The following is a 23,710-nucleotide window of genomic DNA, read 5'->3' as shown; positions in this document are numbered from 1 at the left end:
TTAGGCTGTTTTCTAAAAGTGTAAGGGCTGTGTTTGTGGCCTTCCACATTCTTGCTGCTTGTAAAAATGAAGGCAATTTTTCTTGAACTGACTGATATTGATGGCCAGGCGTATCACAGCTTTTTTGCAATGGGCACCTCCTGAATGCATCTCGGGACCAGTGCAAAGGAATAAAGACATTTGGCCCAACATCCGTTGTGATATCTGAACTTCACTCTAAATTTTTTTGTATTTCCAGCAAGATGAATGCTGAAGCACAGCTAACGCTTTGAATGTTAAGTTTTGAAATTGGCAGCATGTAGTGAATAAAGCGTAACTTGAATGTTGAATGTATTATTAAAATGGGCTGTGATCAAGTAAAAAAATAGTGAGCATGCCTCTCTATAAACTTGATGTGACTGCTGTCTTTCACACGCTCTTGTAATGTGATGGCCTGTGCCATGCATGGAAGTGAAGGACAACACAGAAGTGACTAGTTGCACAGAGAATGTTTGTTTTGACTCCACTGTCATCATCTTTACGTAGTGCAGCTTCCAGTTACTTTTATTCCTCGCTTCAATTCTTACGTTCAATAACAGTGTTGACAAAGAAGTATGTGAGACCAACTCTTGTGATTGAAGATCTCTTGTGCATAACTTTTTATTTCCCTGATATCAATCTGGTCTATCTGGGAACCTTCAAATAACTTTGCTGTTTGCGTATGATGTGTGCAAAATGCACAAAAGAACAGGGCTTTTCCAGCATAGAGTATCCAACATGTTAATGAACAGCCACAATAATGCAAAAAGCAGCCAGTGTTGCTTATATTATTTCCCCTCTTCATTTCATTTATAAGTACCGTTAAGGCTTGAAGGCATTACAGAGAGTGGTAGAATTCATAAATACAGAAATAAGGGAGAATTTCTGGTTATATAATGTTAGCTAATAATTCACAAAAACGAAGTCTTGCACGGAAGAGGCTGATCTGAAAGGTGATTCCAGTTCTCCAAAAGCTGTTGGATCAAATGTGCAGGCATGCCTTTGTATGACGTATGTTAATACTAACTTTATTGCTATGATTGATGCATGAAAAAATATAAGAGGGTGGGGAAATTAGGTCAAGACAGAGCTGTAAGATAGGATAATAGGTATTCTGAAATAACAAAAACCTCCATTGTTTGCAGCAGAATGCAAGTGAGGGCAGTTCAAGACCACTTTTCATGTGGTCCACACGTTGGTCCACACTTGTGGTCCACACAGTGGTCACAAGAACTAACAGCGCTGCAGTCGAGTCCAGCTACCAGTTGGCTGCATCGGCTGCTGCTCCAGTGGCATGGCAGCTTGGTATTGCCCACACATTCACTTGTCTACATCGATTTTTTACTCCATTGAAAAGCTATACTGCCTTTGTAATTAGAGTTCATGGTTTTCACTATGATTGACCGCTTGGCAAGCACAGTATGTATCCTAAGTGATTCGTACTAGGATTTGTACCTAAGGTGTAAGCTTCGATTTCAGCAGATATGCTATACTGTGAATCTACTCCGACATCCATCGGGACTGGATGAGTCTGCCAGCTAAGGCAGTTCATAATCGATTATGCAGAAGTGGGACAAAAGCAGGATAGCTAATGAGGGAAGAAGCAAAAAAAAAAAGAACCTATCGGAGAGCATGAAAAAGTTTTAAAATTATTGTCTATCGCACTATCTGCAAATGGAGAGCTCCCTTACATCTTATATACTCTATGCATTCTTTTGGAGAAAGATAGTCGTATTGCACGCTGGCCCACCCACAAATTTAAGTTGGCCCACCCCGAAATTGATCCTGCGACCTTGTGCTCAGCCCAACACCGTAGCTACTTAGCAACCATGGCTGGGACCTCGAAATTTAAGTTGGTGTACCTACAAATTTCAAATCGGCCCACTTCCAAATTTCATGTTGGCCCACATCCAAATTTCATGTTGGCCCACCCCCAAATTTCGAGTTGGCCCACCCCCAAATTTCGAGTTGGCCCACCCCCAAATTTCGAGTTGGCCCACCCCCAAATTTCGAGTTGGCCCACCCCCAAACTTCGAGTTGGCACACCTCCAAATTTCAAGTTAGCCCACCCCTAGTATTAGCTCCCCCATGCATTTTCTATAGAGCCCTATGTATCCCTGTTGGTATTCACTCTGATCAAGTTTTGTTTGTTTCTTTAAATTGTTCCTTATCGCTTATATATCGCTACCAATCATCTACATTTATATTATCATACACAATTAAATTTCTTAACATTGCAAATTCCCATTTTTGGGCAGATACAAGGCATTATACTTTACACATGATGGACCTGTGGTACTTGTCAAAGAATGCTTACGCATTAAATGTGGCGCTTAGCTGACAACTTGTAGAAGCTTTTTCAACCCGGAGCAAAACAGGTTGGCATATTGCATGCTTGACACAAGCCAGGCTGCACGCCTCCGCAGACCAGCGTGAGCTCCGAATACTCAAACCTCCAAACAAACTTCTGCAGGACTCAACAAATGCGCAGCCACAAAGCAACCACGTGAGGCGCAGCCGCAGCAAAGAAGCCATGCAACCGGGTGCACTGCCGGTAGCGCGACTTGATCATAGCGGCATTAGATCTCGCGACCGCCGTGGGGCCCATGTTTTCAGCGCAGCTGTGAATTTGAACTAGTTCTAGTAATGTTGCTTTCAATATCAGACGGAAAGCAGGTAGGATCAGCATGAAGGTGTGGCAGAATGAGCTGTTGGTTCTCAAATAAATCTCTACAGTGAAACCTTGTTGTAATGAAGCCGCACCTGATACAAAAATAGCTTTTGTTATATCCGATGTTAGTTTTAAGCATGTATATGTTGTGCTGTAATAGCAGTGAGACAACTTTTGTTTACTTTTTTATATCCGTGCTCACTTTATCTAGGTTCGACTGCTGTTTGAGGGCAGGCATTTGCAGTGTACAAGAAACTTGTAGGTCATACATAATCAAGAAAGGGGCTCACAGATGTGGAAAATCACACTGTCGTATAAAGATTATGAACAGCGATAAGGTGCCTCGGAAAGGCTGGCCAACGTTTCAATAGGAGGAGCTATCTTCGTAACCCTTTAAAACTAACATGCCGAGGATGACGAGGCCGCCTTTGACGAAGGTAGGTCCTCCTATTGAAATGTTGGCAGCCTTTCTGAGGCACCTTATCCCTGTTTATAATCTCTATCCCACAGTAGGTCATACATGTGAATTGTTGACTGCACTGGCTTGGGGGGTGAGGGGGGGCATTGCCATCTGTTTGGCATTGCTATAAAAGTACCACAAGAAAGCCATGACAGCATGAGCCTGGCTACATCAGTGCTGTACCACGTTTCTGACATTGCTCGAGTATGTTCTCGCTGTTGTTTCTAGCTCTTGTGATTCTGAAATATTTCTTTGATTATTCACATCACCTTATGGCGATCCGTTTATCCATCTGTTTTCTCTCCCATGTGTTGTGGACCTAAACTGGCATATTCTGTTGATTTTGGCCTGTGGCATGCGTAATCCAGGTATTCTGAGGCTCAAAACTTGCTAAGCCGAATATGGAGCTTTGAACCTGCAATATGTAACGCAAATTTGCATGTGACACCTCCTTCGCACCCTCCACACTCGTTACAGGTGACCCCCGTGCTTGGCGCGCTGGCAGTGCTGCTGGTGTTGTTCGTGTTGCGCGAGCCTCTCCGGGGTGCCAGTGAAGGAGCCACCACCATGGGCCCTTCTACGCTCAAGGATGACCTGTTTTCCTTGGTTGCCAAGTGAGCTCACCTGTGTTGTTCGCACTTTCATTTGTTGCCAGGTGGCATGCGCCACTTTTCTTGCCTGCCCGTGCATCGAAGTTAGTCAGAAAAAGGAAGAGGCTAATAAAAATGCACACCAGAAGTTTCACACACTGAGAAAAAAAAGCATGTGCATAAGTGCAAAGAGAAAGATGACAAGTATGCAACGTAATCCCTTTGGCATAAAACTAGGTAACATGGTATCATATTAATGGAGTTTCTTAACAGTTTATTGTTCGTTATACCAATGGCCACAAACATTGGCTTAGCCAGAGGGACGAGGAGCGGGGAGGGGGAGTCGAACCCCCCTCCCCAATTTTTTTTACGAACCCCACCACCCCTCCTTCTTCCTCATGGAACAGAAAGTTTCAGGACGCAGCAACATCGGTGAAAGGGGAAAGCTTGAATGTGAAAGCAAGTCAAAGGCTAGTGGCGGTCTGAAGGGAGAGTGGGGGATGGTCATGGGGCCAATCCCCTCTCTAATGTACTCGCTCAAAATGTCTTCTCCGTTGCACCAAGAACAAATAGGTGAAAGGTGCAGCTAACTGAGCATCCGTGTCAGCTCATGTCCGATTGTGGAAAAAGCAACTACATTTGTGCTTGTTGGAAGAAAGATAATTTTGCTTGCTGCACCAGTGATGGCTGACACCTGAACTTTGGCCAGAAAGGGGGATGGTCCAATGAAGAGGGAACAAAATTGGAGAGAGCACAGAGTGGGGAGCAGAAAAGTAAAGAGAGGCTATTTACAATAATTACAGTACTTGTAATAGTGAATATTATTGCAATTTACTTACATTTCGCCTCCCACGGAGGGAACATGCCGTCTAGTACGCAATTAAAAGAGCCCATCTCAAGATGTCAGGAATTTTCGAGAACCTTAACTTTATTCATGGCCAGTGTCGAGACATTCTTGAAGTGAACACAAAAGTTGATCCGTGTCCCTGCTCCCCCCAGGCGTGAATGCCTATAGCAGAAACATAGCGATTGCGTGAGTGGAGAGAGAGAAACACTTTCTTGAAGGGAAAATCAACAAGCATGCACAACACTGTCTGAAGTAACTGAACATTTTTCTTTGTTGATATACTGATGACTTTATCTTTTTGTGGAGGATGACCAACCCTTGCTTTGTGCATGTCACTGGTTGCACCCACAAAGTCCACCAGTGATGAGGTCCTCCGTGGATAAGAGATGCGCAGTCTCACCTTGCTGCTTGCGAGCCTACTTTTGAGGCATGGACAGGGAGGCAATGAAAGAAATTCATCTGTAGAATGCCCCCTCCCCTGAATCCAATGTTTAGGGCCGCTGTGTTTAGGACCTCACTCCTTGTGTCAAATGAGTGCAAGGAAAGCACTGCTTTCACTGAGAAAAGTGTTGCTCAGCGCCTGCAGCAGACAGAACATTGTGGCCCCAATGTGCCTCTACCTCGTTTTGGATCATGGTAACGGCAGCTGTTGACTGGGCACCAGCGTTAAAAATTACACACACAGACAAACATGGGATGAGCACGTGCTTAAAACTCGGGTCATTGTTGTTCCCCACCAGGCCTTGTCGTCAAAGAGCTTCTCATTTCTGGTACTTGACCGAATGGAAGAAAAGCATTCCGAAAATATTGCGACTTTCTTGTCTAGGAAATGCATAATATCTCCCCCCCCCCTCGACCCCCAGCCTTTTTCTTGTTCCTTTTCCTTGTCCCTGACTTTCATTATGTAAATAAACTTGGGAAGAGCTTGCTGATGGGCTAGTTTGTACATATCTTGAGAAATGAAAACAGTGCAAAAAAAAAGTGGACAATAGAAAAAGACCTGCAGAATGCTGATTTGCGCATGGCGGTATGTATCAAGGACGAGGGTACAGGGCCATTGGAACTAGGAAACAGCACCAAGAAACAGGTGGGAGGGGAGGTAGGTGAATGGCTGCGACGTCCAGGTTGAAACAAATATATCTATGTCTATGGAATGTTAGGGGCCGCCGCGCTGCTCAACAACCTGCTGAATGTTGAAAAGTGTGACAGTGACTGACGGAAAGGAGTTTTAAAGAGGGGAGTGGGGTGATACATATGAGGAGGGGGTGGGAGGATGCGCATAACGAATGTCAAGAATGGAGGTGGCAAAAAATTATGCAGATCTCACGTACTGTGGAAATCGATGTAAGCGAAGCTTTCTGTGCTGTTTGCTTTGATTGACGATAATTAGTAGTGATGTCAACGGCAAATATTTGTGCCTCGAGGGGCCAGTCACGTGGCAATTTTGCTTGCATTTGTCGGCTTCCTTTAGGCTTGGAAAAACACTTTTATGTCGCATGCATTAAGCAACAGAAAGCTGTATCGGTGTTTTTCATGTCGCTCTGCAATTTTCTCATTGACACTTTTAACCTAAATATAAAGGTTGAGAATTTGATTAAGGCTAATTATCTAATTAGGCAAAATGAAAAAAAAAAATAATTTGAGCATCTCCAAGCAATGGGAAACATTATCTTGGTTCTATCCAGCTACGTAGCATTCGCATATTTTTAAGCTCTGGCTACAGTTAGCCAGGAAAACCTTTATATACACAAAGATAAGAACCACAACTTCGCGGTTATCTTTAGCTTCGTTTATTTACATAATAGGTTTGGTCGGTAGACCGACCTTTTTCGAGGAATACAGTAAAATCTTTTGACAGTCTTTTTATATATTAAGGTAGATCTATATAGATTTATATACTATAGCTAAATATATAAACCTAAATATATAAAAAGACTGTCGCAAGAATTCCAAGCGCGCGCGCGCACACACACACACACACACACGCACACATGCACGCACACACGCACACACACACACACTGTCCTAAATATCATGCACAGAGATTTAAAAGTATGCAAATGCCATATAGCTGGACAGGAACAAAGTAATACTCTTTGCCATCGCTTAAAGATACTCAGATTATTTTTTTGCATTCTGCCTAATTACATAATTAGCCTTAATTATTTAGCAACTTCTCAAATATTATAATTAGATTAATAGTGTCAATGAGAAAATTGTTGAAGTTCAGTTGAAAAAAAAAAACCAAGTGCACGTTTCAAAGCTCCACGTTGTCAACATGATGGGCACTGCAATTGTCCTAAAAAAGCCAGACTGGCCTGCCTGCCTTCCGCATGTCCATACCGAAGGCCTCCAGCCAGCTGCCAAATATGGCCCGGGTCATCTGTGCTTTCAGGTTCGCGGTGTTTTGTACAGGCAGCCGACGATTTCCCTTGAAGCAGCGGGGCTACTTGCTTCTGCCGATTACAAGCAGTGGCCGTTTATCTATGCCATCCATGTTAGTGCACAACAAAATAGTTACACGCTGCTTGCTGTGTTTCCCCCTGTGGCATTTCTGGCCTTTTAAGTCCAGGGTCTTCGATGGCAGCATCTCGTAGAATAAAGCCGTCTCATCTGTGTTATAAATGTCCGAGGGCTTGAACTGGTCCAATACTTCTGTATTGGTCAGCAGCCACGACGAGGTGTCAAAGGGTCAATGGCTGCTGCCTCCCCAGGAATGACTTTGGCCACTCTGTCGCGGCGGGCCTTGAAGCTGCTCAACCAGCCAGGGCTAGCCTTGAAATCAGCATGTCCGAGAGTGCACGCAAAGCCCAGCGTCTTCTGCTGAAGCACTCTGGCAGACAACGGCATTTTGTTGGCACGGTGTCTACAAAACCATGCGAACACCGCCTTGTCTACGTCTGGAAATGCCACAGTGCTCACCGTTTTGTTCTTTGCACTCGCATCATTTCTGAGCGCGCCGAGAATGGAGGCCTTGTTTTTCAGAATCGTAGATATCGAACAGCATGCAATTCCAAATTCGTCGGCGATATCAATTTTCTTCCTGCCCTTTTCATCTTGGGCAATAATTGGAGCCTTATCCTGCAGTGTCATAAATTTCCGATTTTTGACTGGAGGCGGCATCTTAGCAGGCTGGCAAAGCAAATGGTCCGATTGGCACACAGACACACATTTGACGCACTCTAGTACCGATGACACTGAGCACACAAACCATGTGTGGCGGTACACAAAGCCCACTGATAAAGCGTCATCCCTGTCGCCTGTCACGAGGCTCTTTCTTTATCGTAGGCAATAATGGTGGTGGCCACGCAACTGTGCTGTGGCAGTACTTCATGCAATTTAAGTGCACAACAAATGCATTTGAGCAGTTTCTGGACACAATTAGTGTTTGCTGACTACTCGCGGATTATTTGCGGACTGTCATTTCAGAAGATTTCGTTAATGAGGGATTGCTGTAGAAAACTATTTCGTTGTAGCGAGATAGGAAATGCATTGACTCCTGTGGGCGTTTGCCGGGGATCCGAAAATAGTTCGTTGCGGCGAGAATTTTGTTGCCTCGGGATTTCGTTACTGCGGGTCTCGGCTGTATTCGTAGTAGTGACCAGAGGAGACCCCTACCCACAAGAAATAAATTTCTGTTTGCACCACTGGCCACAAGTGGCTCAAGTCTGGGATGTAAACTTTTGTAGACTTGTTTCAGTGGTTCCCTAACCCTTCACAACCAGCATTTTATTTTCGAATTTAAGAATTTATACTTGATGCAACTGAATAAGAAAACAAACAAAATACTAAGAATTAAATTCCCAAAGCAGTTTTTCATGGTATGCAAGTGGTTTCTGTCACAAATTTATTATGCTGTGGCGAGCTTATGGAGCCTCAAACTTCTAAATTTCCATCACAAGTTTGAGAAGAATTGGTACAAACTATTCAGAGATGATTTTCATACCGTGCCTAAGACATTTTATTTGCCTTAGGTGGTAGGATTTTATGATGCAGCTGATATGGCTAATCTCAGCACGTGGGAGCACATTGACTTATTCTGAACTTCATAGAGAACAGGGTAAACGCAGCATTAAGCTTGCATGCAACTTTCTGAAGAGCAGAAAAGAATAATTGTTGTTTTTGCACTGATGTATGTACCTGATTGTAATTGTGTGATGTATATAACAAAAAAATTATTGCACTTGTGGCTGTTGTCTAGGTGACATAGCCTCTTCAGGCACTTAACGAGCCTTTTGCTATGCCTCCCAAGACAATTTGTATAAGTTGGCTTGAATAAAGAATGAATGAATGAATAAATGAATGAACTGTGTAATTACAGTGGCCGGTACACAGATTTGTCAGGGTAGTTCCTCCTTTCTTTTTCTTCTGAAACATGATTCCTGAAGAAATAGCTAAAGGTGCATTTAAGACAAGCATTTCATCTATTCAAACTGGCAAGTTTAAACTGGTAAGGTATTCTTTCAGAGGGATATTTTTATACATTTAGCACAAAAAGACCTAAGTCACGGAAGCTTGCAGCACTTCCAGAGTCACGCTAAGTGGTGTTTTCTTCATGTCGGAACAAGCAATGCACATTAGTGCATGCAGTTCACATTCATCATTGCACTGTCTCTTGTTGCTCATATGCATTCTTAAATACATGAGGGAGGTGTAGAAAAGTTATTTAGAGTTTCTCAAATAGTAGTGCAAGAGACAGGACGGACAGAATAAAACTGTACCTGTACTGTATCTGTACTTTTCATAAGCAACAAGCCTTGTGTGGTCAAAGCCAGGTCAGCTAGACAACCAGCTAGACAACCAGCTAGACAAAGTTTCAACCATTTGGCTTTAACACGATGATTATTGTTGGCTGAAACTGGACACTGTAGTGACCATCATGGCCGAAGGTGATTGACGTCGTTACAGTGGGAAAGTCAACTTTTAAAAAACACCTCCTTGAATTTTGGCCTTTGGCATCCGTGAAATAGTTTAATTTTCCTTGAATTTGGAGTCGGATATTCTGTACGAACCCCACTGTTCCCACTTGCAGCCGCTCGTACATCTGGTCCACCCTGGGCTTTACGTGCGTCACGTTTGCCACGGGTGCACTGTCCTGGTGGGCACCCAGCTACATGACGCACGCCCTCATGCTCTACAGTCCGGATGGCAAGGCTGATGAAGGAAGGTGCGTGTACATGTTTTGTCTCTTTGTCTGTGATGGAAGCCTGTTCTCAAGAAAAAAAAATCCATACAGATAACTGCCTTTCTTTTCAATATATAGAGTTTGTTGGAGGGTTGGGGGAAGGTGCAGCTTCAAGTGGTGTATTTAAATAATTGAGCTGATTAGGTGGTTGAAACTAACTGCTTGCCAAGCAGATACCTAAAAAAGCACATGTATGCTACTTCTCATGACTGATGTAAGCTGCACTCTTCCTTTCATTTTCTTTTGGCAATGGTAAAGAAAACACAGTCTCCAGTCACTCTTTTCCTTAACTATGGCAAGCATTAATGAGCCCTCAGCTTCTCGATAGCTGTAGAGATTGCCACATGGTCTTGTGATGAACACCGAAGTACTCTTGGGAAGTTCTGACAACTGCAGTGCTACCTATTAAATTCCTTGACAGTGCTGGTGGTCTCATAAAATGCAGTTTACTTTGGCTGCTAGTTGTGCTACTACACGAAAACAGCGCAGGTGCCGGATTGCGTTCGCCTAAAGCAGATGCCATTCACTGCACCCATTGCCTTGGGGCATGTGACGGTACTTGCACCCGTGGAATGAAATAGAATTTTCCATCTTTGCATGCCTTTGATTGTTAAATTGTTCATGGTCCACTGCACACCATTCCGATTGTTCCATTGCTGGCGAATGTCTTTGAGCAGTTTGGAATGTGAAACGCACTGGACGGCACAAATTAACACCTCTAGGTGGGCTCTTCCGGCAGTGTGTCGCCTGAGGAAAGTGAGGGTGAATAAGCGAGCAGCATGGCTTGGATAAAGAAATATATTATCGAAGTACGGAAGTATTCATGACACATATCATATGTTGATAAAACTTTTGTTTCTCCTTCTGCGCACCTAAGATTACTCCTTGTAGCAAGTTTGAGTCGGTATTAAGGTTTTTATAGTATGCATGCCGTTTTGTCATATGCAGCCTCTTGTGGCAGTTGACCACTTTGCCATCATGCTCTCTTGTGTGGTACTAACCAAATAGGTAGTCAGTGCTTGTGCAGCATTGCTGAGCAGTTGTAAGCGTGCTTGTTTCATCTGTGCTGGTCTCGTGCAGAGTGAACCGCATCTTTGGCATCATCACCACTTTGGCGGGCATAGTGGGTGTGACCACAGGCAGCGCCCTGTCCTCGCACTTCCGCAAGTGGTCGGTGCGGGCCGACGCTCTCATCTGCGGCTTGGGCATGCTCATCAGCGTGCCCTTGCTCTTTGTTGGTGCCATCATCGCACACCGCATGCCTAATGTCACCTGGGTAAGCCACATGCACCTACTATCCTTGACCAATTAAACAAAACCTAAACCTTATCTATAGACATGCTTTCATTTGTGTAAATATTGGGAGACGGCATGCTGACACAGGCGTCCCCTCTTTTCTTAATCTGGTTGGCCCATAACCATTTTCAGCAAAAGCTTGTGCTCCCGCAGGCGTTCATTAATACATCGGCCAGTTTGGCCGATATACTCTTTCCCACACTTCAGCGGTATGCGGTATACGACCCCTTATTAACAATTTACAAAAGGGTTTGTATGTTTAATGGAACACTCTACTTTCTTAGTCATCATATCCAATCAGGCGGCACAAAGTAGCAAGTTTTCGGGGCGCAAAAAAAAATGCAGGAATTTTTTATTTCACGCCGACGTGTTTAAGATTATGTGCCACTTTGTGAGAATATGGTATCACCACTGGTTTAGCTTTCTTTTCCAATGTTTGACGTCTTTCACTGCTTCTTTATTTTTCTTTCATCTTGTGATTCCCTGCATGTCTATCTCCTGTGTTCTTGCACGTCACCGCTCCCTTTTTTTCTTCCCCTTCTCCCCATGGCCATATGTTCAGCCGCTTTTGACCTCAATAAACAGTGGCAAGTAGAGTCTTGTCCTGTCTTTGTTATTTCTTAGTGTGCTGTCTCTGTTGGCATTTCATCTTTTGAAAACTATGAACCAACTAGCCCCACAATGTGTTCTTCTGCAATTTTTCAATCTCCTCTAATATAGAACTAATTTGAAAAATGTTTGTGGCAAAACACTTCCTAGGCGGTGCTTTACAACTTTCAATGCATAACTGACATTTCCACTGGGCCTGGTGAGGGGCCTTTTAACCAAGTTGGTAATATGAGAACAAACACGCTAAAGATGGATGTAACAATAAGGATACACGCGAATGCAACATTAAGCTGCATTTATTGCAACTACATTAAACTTGTACATGGAGTTAATCAGGAAACGTGTACTGTTGACCACTTACCCAAGCAGAGCGATATTATAACAGGCAGCAGAGTCGAGATACAAAAGCTCTTTTCGATTCTTCTGAAGGCCATTGCTGCAGTGAGACACAAGGTACAGGAAGCTCAGGCCTGTGAAAAGGAAGCATAAAGAATTCTTTTCAGTTTGCATAGCTTGCAAACACCGCAGTTATGCGTATTTTCATTCTGTGCTGTTTCTTTTTCTTTTATGAAGTTGACTGGTGTGCTGTGAAATATCTGATAGTACTACACTGGCAGTTATTTAGATCACAGCATAGCGTTAACAGAGCTGTCATGAGTTACATTGTGCTGTGGTACAGTTTTACCCCCAGAGGTAAGCCTGTGATCAGTTTATAGAACCTTCATGTCTTAAAAGGACTTTCACACCACCAGTGGTTACCCAGAGTTTATTGATCCTAATGAAATTGGTACTGTACGCTTCTCCGGGCTCTTTGCATATGTGTGATGCTTGTTCAGATGACATGGTTAAGTCTGAAAATGCACGGTACAATTGGGCATCCGATTTAGTGCATGCAGTGCTTAAAGTCAAGGGGTGCCGGGCTCCCCCTCCATTTTTTAAGGAGAGGCTCGGCCTCCCCCTCGACAAGTCCACTTTGGCATTGCGGCACCCATTTAACAAGCTCTGGAGGTAATTTTATTACCACTAGTGCCTTGTGCGTGGCAAGTACAATTCTCCAATTTTTCGATTAATGATTTAATCATGATTAATTGGTTGATGTGATGTGGCACGAGCATGAACAGGAAAGTATGTATTGTCCTACTGCTGCATGCATTTCCCCGAGGTACGGCACATGACAGCCACCACCCTTGTTCGACTAAGATTCTTGGCACAGCATATTGTTTCATGAGCCACCTGAGCTTGAAGCTTCTTCACTGCTGCCGCTGTTCATCATGTCATTGTTTCAACAGCGAATTTCCACAATCATCGAGTAAGATGCATTCATGTTTGCCTGTGCACACAGCACCATTCTTGGTAATTTATTTAGTAAGCGAATGTTTACTGGAACTTATGTGGCCAATAAAACTGCTGACGTTACTTCTTATACCTGTTTAGTATTTTACTATCGCAATCAATGCTTCACCTTTCAGGCAAAACTGCATTTTTTTCCCCTTTCTCCTCAAATTAACTTTAAATTTGGCGCGTGTGTGTTTCCAGTGCATGCCGCCTTTGGATTTCTGATTCTTCTTACTGGCTGCCCTGTGCTTACCTCAGGATGTCGGAAAGCTAAGGGATTTCATATGGATTCATGGTTTTAAAAGTTCACTGTAGAAAACATGCACACAAGGTAAACAAAATGGACAACACACAGATTGCTTCTTGCTGAAGTCACGATGCAATGACTTGTAACATGTTGGTGCCAGTGAGGACGCTGTGCAGTTAAGTAGCTTCACTGAAAACGTGGTAAGGCATGTCCCTCCTTCTTTTGCAGTCTTTGTAACCGTTAAGTTGGGATAGGGAAGCCATTGTTTTGCTGCAAGCTGCACAGATCGTGGAGGGAGGCAGGAATCGTTCTGCACCAGGAAGCTAGTTTCCAAGCGTCCATTCTTAAAGTTGTGGTGAAGTGCAATGGAGTTTTGCTTAACATTTTTCCAGAAAGCCTTCCTTTTGCACTTTGAAGTAAAATTATGTCAGAAGTGCTGGGAGTCTCGGGATACCTACTTCGTAAAGATGCCCTGAGCACTGGTTGTATTAAAATGTACAATTGAAGCATGTGCCTTAATGTAATCAAGGTAAGCAATAAAATAAAGGCAACATTAACGATAACTGATAATGATATTATTGATGATTATCATGCAAATAAATGGTGTCTGCTACTAACACTACAAATCGATAGTGAAGAAATTTCTGTTTTGCCTCACTATAACGATTAGAGACAGTCATAGCTGAAACACTTGGTACTGTAAGGCATGACAAAGGCTTGTGATTGCTGGGGAGGATGCTGCTTTCGAGTGGTGCATCTCCTTTTACATGCGTACCACCACATCCTGATGACTGCATACCACTTTGTGCAGGTGCTGTTCTTCTTTGGCATGACAGCTATCTGCCTCAACTGGTCTATAGTTGCCGACATTCTTCTGGTGAGTGGTGGCTGCTACAAGAGTGGCAACCAGCGATGGTTTCCATACAAAAGATCTCTTGAGCACAAATTTTGAGCTGTGCCTAAAATAACCCTGTAACAGTTCCTTGAAGGCAATACCGTTGCATAAACAAGTGCAAGGGGCCTCACATCTGATTCCTTCGCTTTTTAAAATAAATATACAGCCTGCTACTCTTTAGTGGTCAAGGAAGGAGTAGTCAACTGGATTGGGAACAAGATTCGGAGTGCACTCCTCCAACAGTAGCGACGTACTGACTGTGAGATGAAAAAAAAAAAAAAAGGCGCTCCTGAGGGGAAGGAAACATAGAAAAAGCAGCTGTGCGATAACGGCACAACTACAATGGACAGTGCATAAAGGCAGGTAGTCACATGACGTCACAGTGCCACTTTCGGAAGTGCTTGGTTGGTACACTGCACCATGGAAAAATTAATAAATTGCTGGTTTTCCACTTCTGTGCAAATGTACCGTTGATTCAATTTTCTTACATCACCCAGCTTTTGCATTGACATGTGATCTTTGCAACAAAAAGTTTATTCAGTACACCTTTGAAGGAGGATACACTTAAGGAAATGATGTAACATGTTAACGTCGCACACTTTTCAGAGCCTTCAAGAAACTCATCACCTATGGACAATCATTTCTGGAAAAAAACATTTACTAATAACCTGTCAGTGTCTCTCTCACTAAAAGGAAGTCTATCTTTATGGGGAAAGAAATGTGTTTTTAGTATTCAGATTTCTTTTACTTCAAATTACACGCAATATTGAGCTCACTGACACTTTCTTGAGTTCAGCATAAACAGATTTGACTGTAGTCATGCCCTTCATATACAGTGGTAAAACAGTTGTTTGGCATACTTTTTCATAAGATAACCTTTTCAGTGTTGTACAGTAGCTAATTTTTCTTCTTAATTACATTACAATGCAATCATGAGGCCAGTTGTCCATAAAAGATGTAATTTTAGAAAGTTTAAATACCATGCATTGCAAATAAGACTGTTGCAAGTGCTTACATTTTTCATAAATGTTCATAAATGTGAAAGCTATTTCAAATTCAGAAGATTGCCTTCAACAAGATGAGAAAACAAGCTCATTTTGCAAAACAAGAAATGCATACCATATTTGCCCAATTCTAACCTGCCCCTGAATTGAACGCATGCCCAAATTTGGCGAGGTTAAAGTAGGAAAATAAAAGCGCACCTGAATGTGACAAGCCCTTAATTTATAAAAGGACATTTACCTGTACAGAGTGGATTTTTTAATGAGCTTTAATAAAAAAGTGGTGCGTCTTCGTCGTTGCCATTCGCACTTCATTGGCTACAGGCACGAATCATAAAGGGTCAGTATTCTTGAGCAATCACGTTTAGAGATGCTACTATCACTTTCGTGAAGTCTTATGTGACTCTGCATCGAGCTTGTCGAAGTATGCGGCTGACAGCATTCCTGTCACTCTAAGCAGATAGTGAGCTTGGCACAGCGCCAGAAATGCTGGCGGCTGCATACGCCGATGCAGCCAGTGCCGGGTTGCATGAAATCTCGCGAAACTGATGGCGTTTCTAAAGGTGATTGACTCCACTCCAGATCTTACTCGAGCACAAAATGAACCCACAGCAGCAAATAGGGAAGCATTCAGTACAAATTCACAGTACCAGTGTGTCATTATTAATTGGTCTGGGGCCACTAAATTGCCATCTACTTAAGCCCCCCACCTCCTACGTTTTGTGCCGGGTCGCTTGGCTCCTCTTAGCAGGCACCTTACATGTCAGGCCTGATGATGAAGCATAGGTAAAGAACAACTACTGCAGAAGTGGAAGGGGGAAACAATCCAGTAATGCTAATTAAAAGGAAAGGAAAAAGACCCGTCAAGCATGCAATTTGAACTACAGAACTGCCAAACGAGCGGAGCGACGGCTCATTCTGGAGTATTTATCCGCAGTCGCACAGTGCAACCCAGCTACAGACAAACCGAGCAAAGCATGTCCTCCACTGTAACACCTAGGGGCAGTCCCGAGATTGTTTTCTCGCATCTCACTCATGTGCAGAAGGGTCAGGCAAAGATGACGTATCTCTCAGATGTCTACGCCCTTGACAAAACGGAGATGTTTGCGTCTGACAGCTTTGACGATAGGCTGTTGCCAATGCTGCGAACACAGTTTTGGTTTCGTGTCTGTTTGTAACATGCAGGTGTAAGTTAAATGAGCAAGGTCCGAGTTAGATTTGGGTAGACACAGTATTTGTAATGCGCTTAGACAACATTAAAAACTGTGTTGTGTGTGGTCAGAATACAGCAGAAAATCCCTGATAGAATCTTGTTTCGTATGATTTCCCAGCACTAACGTTCGCTATCGAGAACCCCAAAAAATTAACCAATACAGCTATGCTTCCTTTTTACTGGTTAATATGTTCCCGGAAAACAGTCTTTCGGCACCAACATTCGGTACATTGCCAAACTGCGATCGTACGAAGCAATTTTGGGCTGCTAAATTCAGTGTGAACAAGAAAAGGCGCAAGGCACACGCGATTGAGATCAGCAAGTGCCCACTTTAGCAGCATCTCCATAGCACTCGATTGCCCTTGTCACCTGAAAAAGCCGGCACGCACTCCGTTTCCTCTTCCGGTACCAGCAGTCACCTCATGGGTCGGCACACATCACATTCACAGCTACAGACAAACCTCGTTATAATCAAACAGGTCGCAACGAAATAATAGATAATGTAACAAAGTAAGTGAAATTCCCCTTCAGATCCCCATAGGGATTCATAATGCTGTGCAGTAATACCTCATTAGCTCAAAGTAATAAAAATCGGAAAACAATTTTGAGATAAGCTGATTTTCAATATAAGTAAAGTTGCGGAAATTACAGTGAAAAGTTGAGTTCTTTCTAAAAAGTTCACCACTACTGACCAGCTTTTGAAACAGAGCTTCTAAACTGGCTTTTCATAAAGGTTTCCAAGGAAAAATAAAAACACCAGAGATATCAACCAGCTCCGTTTTGCGGCGCTGCCATTTTATTCAGTGCAGAAAAGCTGCGTGAGGTTGGTCCGCTTCACGGTAGCACTTGGACCTAGAAAGACGTCCTCTAGCTGCTTCACACAATGCAAGAGCCGATCGTTCCCACTGCCACTCTTAACTTTATTTTGCTGCAAGCAACGCATGTTTCTTGTTTTGGCTAATGTCGGCACCTCTTGAGGTCTTTTGTCGTTGTCACCATCGTCTTCACCATCCCTTCCGTTTGCAGCCATCCCAGCGATTTCAGCCTCAGTGAATTCACCTGTCACTGGTACATCCTGCTCGCATAGCGGCTACTCGTGAACACTCGTGAACACTCGTGTTGCTTTTTGTGGCACCATTTCCAGTAAGCCCGTGCCGTGCACATTGCGTAGAATAAAATTAAAACGGCAGTCACATCTCTTATGGTAAATCGCGTGTGTTGCATAAAGTGAACAAAACTAACTGCGTCGAGCATGCCATTTTGCAGGGCCTGCCTCTGCGCACGCTCTCCCACCACGTGATGTGCCACACGGTTGCTTGACGAAGTTTTTATGCCACTAGGTTCCAACTTCACATTCAGGGAAAGCGTCCGCTTTGTGGTAAGCGCGGCAGCCTCGTGCGAAGATTGTTAAATGGTCTGGCTGAGGTATCTGCAGTGTAAACCAAAAATACTTCGAGATGTAGGGCAATAAATACATAGCACATGTATTGAAGTGGTTCGGTGGTGCGGAAAATTTCAACTTAGCTGATTTTTAGAGATGTGCAAGTTCAAGTTAATAAGGTACTACTGTACAGGCAATAATGGATACCGTATACCAAAATAATTGATATAACAAAGTAATTTTTGCTCCCACTTCAGTTTTGTGATAGTGAGCTTTTACTGTATGTTATGAGCGTCATTGCATCATGATAAGCATCATGATAAGGTGGCATTGCATTCTGGTGTCTCTCACCAGCTTGATTTCGTTTGTGTTTCTCTTTGCTGTTTCAAAACACTACACAATAGGCAATGCGCGTCTCGGGCCATTAGGGCCTCAAGAGCTCTGCGCACATCGACGAGGCGTCTCGTGCTTCAGCAGTTCTCCTCAAGTGGGCACATAGAAATTTCCTGCCAAAAATACCCTGTTGAAGAAGCTGCTGACCCAGGCCAAATTCTGGGAATGCAAACGTGAGCCTGCTGAAGCTGCAACAAATGACAAATGAGAGTCTCGGGCTGCAATGCGTTTGCAAAACTTTGCAAACATTCACACATGAGACACTGTTCTGAAGAGTAGCAAGGCTTTGATATGAAAATGGTCAATACTTGAAGGATGGCTCACTTGTTACTACGCTTGAAACTGCTAATTGTCTAGAACAAGCATTACTGTTTCTTCCCCTGCTTAATGTGCGGCACATTTTGATCTTCGTGCACTGCTTGTTTTTATATTTGCAGGTGCTAAGCTGGTGTAAGTAAACCAGCAGTTCAGTCTGCCATTTGTTTGTCAAGCGTGATGCATGCCGTACAAGTTGAAACATCTGCAATTAACCTCATAATTATAAAGCTGACTTTGTTAATCTGACATTTACTGTGTGTCGTGCAACACTTTTTTTCAAGATTGTCAACATCATAGCAAGGTTTATATATTTTTTTTATCTTTAGTGGTTCATCTGCTATATATGCTGCCTTGTAGTTATTAGACAGATTAAATTAGTGATTGCAGAATGAAGAGGGTGCCAGCATGGCATTGCTACCAATTTTTGTCGCATCTGTGGCCCCATCTAGTTGTACTGGACACTGCTGTTTTGTTTTTTGCTTGTGTCTAACTTTTGTTACGGCAGGTCATTCATGCCCCAAGAAGTGAGTCACTGCTAGTGGCTTTTAGCTGTACTTACGCACATGGACTGTGATTTACGAGAGGTAGTCTATGGTCTCGAGTGGCCGAGCTCTGTGTGTCTATTTGACCGAAATGCCTCGTGGAGCCGCCACGTAACACGGTGTTCTTGTGGTCTGGTCCTACAGTACATCCTGGTGCCTTCGCGGAGGGCCACTGGAGCTGCCTTCCAGATCCTCACGTCACATCTGCTGGGTGATGCCAGCAGCCCATATATTGTTGGCGTGGTGAGTGATTAACCTTTCATACAAGAGGTCACTTGCATTGTGTGACTACCGTATTTACTTGAATATAATGCGACCGTGATTGTAATGCGAGGGTAAACTTTCCAGTCACGCGGAAAAAAAAAAATAGAACCGCGAATGTAACGCGAGATGAATGGAAAGAAGAATGCTGCCTTTATTCAAGAAGTCGCAATTTGGAAACGAGTTCTTTTCACCCATCGTCGTCTGAGGAGGAGGTACAGCTTTCCTTGGGCAGCATTCTTGGGCGATACTGGAGATAGTTCACTTTCACAAAATTTTATGTGACTCGGCACCGAACGCTTTCCCAACAAGTGTTTCTGGCGCTATGCTAAGCTCGCTATCTTTGCACAGTGCCGAGAGTGCAGTCAGCCGGATACTTCAAAGGGTTCAGTGCCGGGACGAGCCGAGTCTTGCCATAGCAAAACTACCTATGAAAGTGATTGCCTGAGAATCAAGTCATTTTCCATGCCGTGGAGCTCGTTTCAGGTTGAGCACTTCCTAAAAGACCGCACAACCATTTCATTTGGGGGCTGTACCGGGCTCCTACGAGGTCCATAAGATCAAGCCCTTTCAACTGGCCTCACAATTAAGGAGTGCCTCCCGCTACTCCCATCGTCCACAAATTGTCGACTTGTTGACGTCGAGCTGTGGCGGAGTTTTCCAGCTCCGTGGCCATCAAAATTGCTCACCTCTTGAAGCGGGCGTCATACTGAACGTGCCGCGTTACCATAATGTCACGAATGAACAGAGTTGAAGCATGTAAGACTCCAGGGTATGGCAGCACCACAACCGTAACACCAGTCACAAGCACAGATAAAACTACATCAGTTCAAACAAAATACAAGTTTTGACTTTGGTCGGCGAATCTATGGATTGAATCAAGTCGTAAAGGTACAGGTTGCCAACGTAGCGCTAAAAACAGTGCTATTTGAAATTTTCTTTTAAAATGGTCACTTTTGTCATTGTTCTAACGTAGCTTGAGGGTCGAGTTTAAGCAATGAAAATTATTAAAAAAACTCGCATTACAATCTACTAAATACGGTAGGAGTAGGAGCGGAGCAGGAGAGGCTCATCTCAAAAAGACACAATGTGCCTGCCCTCCATCACTCTGTGCTTCATGAAATTAAAGAGGTAGCAGTGCTGCCCAAAAGAAAGACCATTGACTATGATATGAAAGTACATAGTAGACCATTACATGAAGTAAAGCCTGTATGTTTATGAGTAGTATACCTTGCTTTTAACACCGCTTACTAACCAAACAAGCATGCTTTCGTTAACTCGGGCACAAATGAAGAGAGCTTGGCAGACCATGTCACCTCCAACACTGAGCACGCTGGCAGGCAGACCTTTTCGACTCGCCCTCGCACGCTTGTCCTGTCCGCCGGAGCAGGTCACATGGCCACAAAACACACGAGGTGCAGGCTGCACATGTACTTGGCTGTGCGAGCAGAATAGGAGCGACCAGCTGGGTTTCATGTTCTGTGCGTGCACCATTCCATCCAAGACAGCACAGTGGCGGTGGTGCAGATGCACCTTGTGTATCTGTATAATTGCCATCGCACATTAGTTTCCTTCCAGAAGGCACACTGATTTGCCATCTGTCAAAGATTCTTGAATCGGGAGAGTCTTGGCAAGCTTGCGCAACGCTCCCTGCTCCCCCCTCTCCGCCTCGACCATCTGCCGTACGCGCAAATCTGTGCAGCCGGGCGGTCAGCACACTAGTCACATGAAACTTCTCGCATGACACTTTTGAATAGTGCCACGTCACATGGCACTGATCACATGACATGCCAAACTCCGTGCAAGGCGGGACAGGGTAGCCTGACTGCGGTGCACTCGATGCTCCTTTTGCGCCAATAGTAACGAAGTGAGGCGCTCGCTCGCGTGGTGTCGAGTGCGAGGGGCTCAATCGTGCACGCCACAAGCGGCACCGCATAGTTCGCTACACCCAAGATACCAGATATTCAAAAAATTGAATGTATATATTTGATTCATGAATTGAATTATTTGAACATTCACTATTCGACTCAGCGATATCTCTGTATTCACACACACCACTACTCTAAAGGAATGAGGTACACATTTTCATCTGAAGCTTGTGTGTTTACATGATGCGCGCCTTTGAGCAGCAGACATGTGCTTCATTATTCAGGGAACCACTTTTGGATGGCACCTGGCTGGGCATGTGTTGCAGCAGCTCATTCTTCCAAATGGTTTTCATGGGCATTAACTACAGGATTAAAGCTTTTATTCTAGTCGACCTGCACAAAACAGTTCTGGTAGTCATTGCATTCATCTTTCCACACAGACACGTGCTTAAAGGGTTAAGGGTTGCACCGCTATAGGTGGAAGCTGATATATTGCTGCGTCATTATGGCTGTGGCATAACAACTACTTTCTTTGTTGTGTGATGTGTAACTGCTGCAAATTGCAGAGATACCCCCGAGTTTTTGCAAGAAACGACTGTTATGTCACACTAAGTAACAAAACTGGCTAGCTGTGTACAGTCTGCAACAAGGAATGGTTGTCGATGTCGTCATGACAATCACGATATATAGTGCAAAAGTTTCAACAATGAAGAAGGCACCGCAACTCGCCTCGAACCTGGGTGTCTCCTTTAAAAAAGATGTACACTCCAAACTGCTGTGCCACGACAGCATCAGAGAAGCACAAATGCTAGAAGAGCAGTCACACGTAGGACAGCTTTCGTTGGCCATGCTGAAGCAGACCCGGGATGTGCACATCCACAACACTGTAGACGTACAAGTTGCTGATTGCACATTCAAAGTTGTGCCCCTCATTTTTGTTTGGCAGATTCACTAGAAACTGATGTCAGTCAAGTTTAAGCCAAAGCAACAGTGAAATTTGAATTACAGCAGAACATGAAGCCGATTTCACACAGGTGCCAATGTTATTACCACAAAAAGATTCAGTGCCCTTCTAATCTTTTAGTTTTGTAAATGAAATATCAACCTGTATGCATATATTGATAACAAAACCTAATCTAATAGTTTCTGATGGCTGTTGACATGAATTGCAAAAGCATGCAGCTCTTTACAAAAAAATTCAAATAACTGCATTAGGGCAGTTGCCTGAGTAGCTAAGATGATGTGTGAGTGTACCATCCACTTTGTTTTCAAACAGTCAAAAACTTTTCGTAAGTGTGGCTTTATGGTGACAGATTTTGCACGTCTTGTGCAAGCACTGGCATGTGTTCTTCTTGGTGTCTTTATCTGCTCTTGTCATGATTTATCATTGTTGTCACTCGGTTTTTGCTCATAATTTTCTGACACTTGTGTCTTGGTTTGCTCTTCTTTTATTCTCTTTGTGCACTAACAACATTCAGTCATCATAGAGTTATTTGTGCTGTTATACAACATTTTCATTATTGTTTGTTAGCCCGTTCAACTGATTGAAGATATCGAGGAAAATTTTACATGAGGTAAATTTTGTTTAGGGTTATGCAATGAATTCAAAGAGCTCACGACATTCACAAAATGCAAGTAGGAGGGTATCATTCCAGTGTGGTGTGTTATAGTTCCAGTGAGTTGTGGATTAGCATCGCTTGCAGGGCACTGACTCAGTGTGTTGAAGAGTCTCTCTGCAGGGCACAAAAAATAACATTTTAGTGGCTGTTCGTCTGTGCAGCTGTACGACGCAATCCTTGCTGGCCGGACAGACATTTCAGCACACTACTTCAGCCTGCAGTACGCGTTGTTTCTGCCCGTAACTGTGCTGGTGCTGGGCAGCCTGTTCTTTGTCATCCTCTCGTGGTACATTGTGGCCGACAGGGATCGCTGCACGGCGCTCACCCGAGGTGAGTGGTTGTCTGCATGCCTGCTTACTGTGGCTGTGATCCAATACCTGCCGTAGATGGCTAAGTAGACGGCTAAGCGGACAGCGGCCATCTTAAGTCTCATGCCAGTTCTCACGAAGACACTAAAGTAGAAAGTTTCGTGAAGACAGCATCAAAGTAAAAAAACGATGCAGGCTACTTTCTTGTCCAAACAAGATGGCAGCTGAGCAGGACGCTTGGAAAGCCGACAGGGAGGTTGTTTGCACACAAGAAAATGTAGACACGCTATCCTATGCCTTTAACGTAAGCTACCTCGTGTTTTTCATAGGTTCGCAGACACAAAGACTTAAAATACGGAAATAATGTGTGCTTTTCTCAACTTTTTCTTGTGGCCGCAAGGTGGCATCACGTTGCAGAAGTGTCTTCCAGACGGCTTGAAATGCGTTTCATTACGTGGCCTCAAAGATGTCTTGGCTGTCTCCTTAGCTGTCTGCGTAGACTGTCTCCGATGCTGGCCAGAATTGGAACACACCCTGTGTTTTGTTGATTTATTGTGCATGCTGCACCGCATGCGTCATCTGGCCTGCCTCGTGTTGATCGACTGAAGCTAACCATGGCTCCCTCAATTTAGAGCTGTAGGAAAAAGAGTGAG

General features: G+C 43.8%; 1 protein-coding gene across 3 annotated transcripts in view; it reads left to right on the top strand.

The window, feature by feature from the left end:
• Window positions 1-23,710, top strand: part of LOC142576528 (protein spinster-like) — a 97,263-nt gene that overhangs the window by 52,925 nt on the left and 20,628 nt on the right. For all 3 annotated transcript variants that reach the window (XM_075686685.1, XM_075686687.1, XM_075686684.1), the window contains exons 5-10: window positions 3,627-3,763; window positions 9,619-9,753; window positions 10,852-11,047; window positions 14,070-14,135; window positions 19,146-19,244; window positions 22,911-23,079. In XM_075686685.1, the coding sequence (XP_075542800.1) occupies window positions 3,627-3,763; window positions 9,619-9,753; window positions 10,852-11,047; window positions 14,070-14,135; window positions 19,146-19,244; window positions 22,911-23,079 (802 nt within the window). The remainder of the gene's footprint in view (window positions 1-3,626; window positions 3,764-9,618; window positions 9,754-10,851; window positions 11,048-14,069; window positions 14,136-19,145; window positions 19,245-22,910; window positions 23,080-23,710) is intronic.

Source organism: Dermacentor variabilis, chromosome 3, assembly GCF_050947875.1.
Source record: "Dermacentor variabilis isolate Ectoservices chromosome 3, ASM5094787v1, whole genome shotgun sequence".
NCBI classification, from domain to species: Eukaryota; Metazoa; Arthropoda; class Arachnida; order Ixodida; family Ixodidae; genus Dermacentor; species Dermacentor variabilis.
The sequence above is the reverse complement of the archived record's forward strand: the minus strand, read 5'-3'. Positions and strand labels throughout refer to the sequence as shown.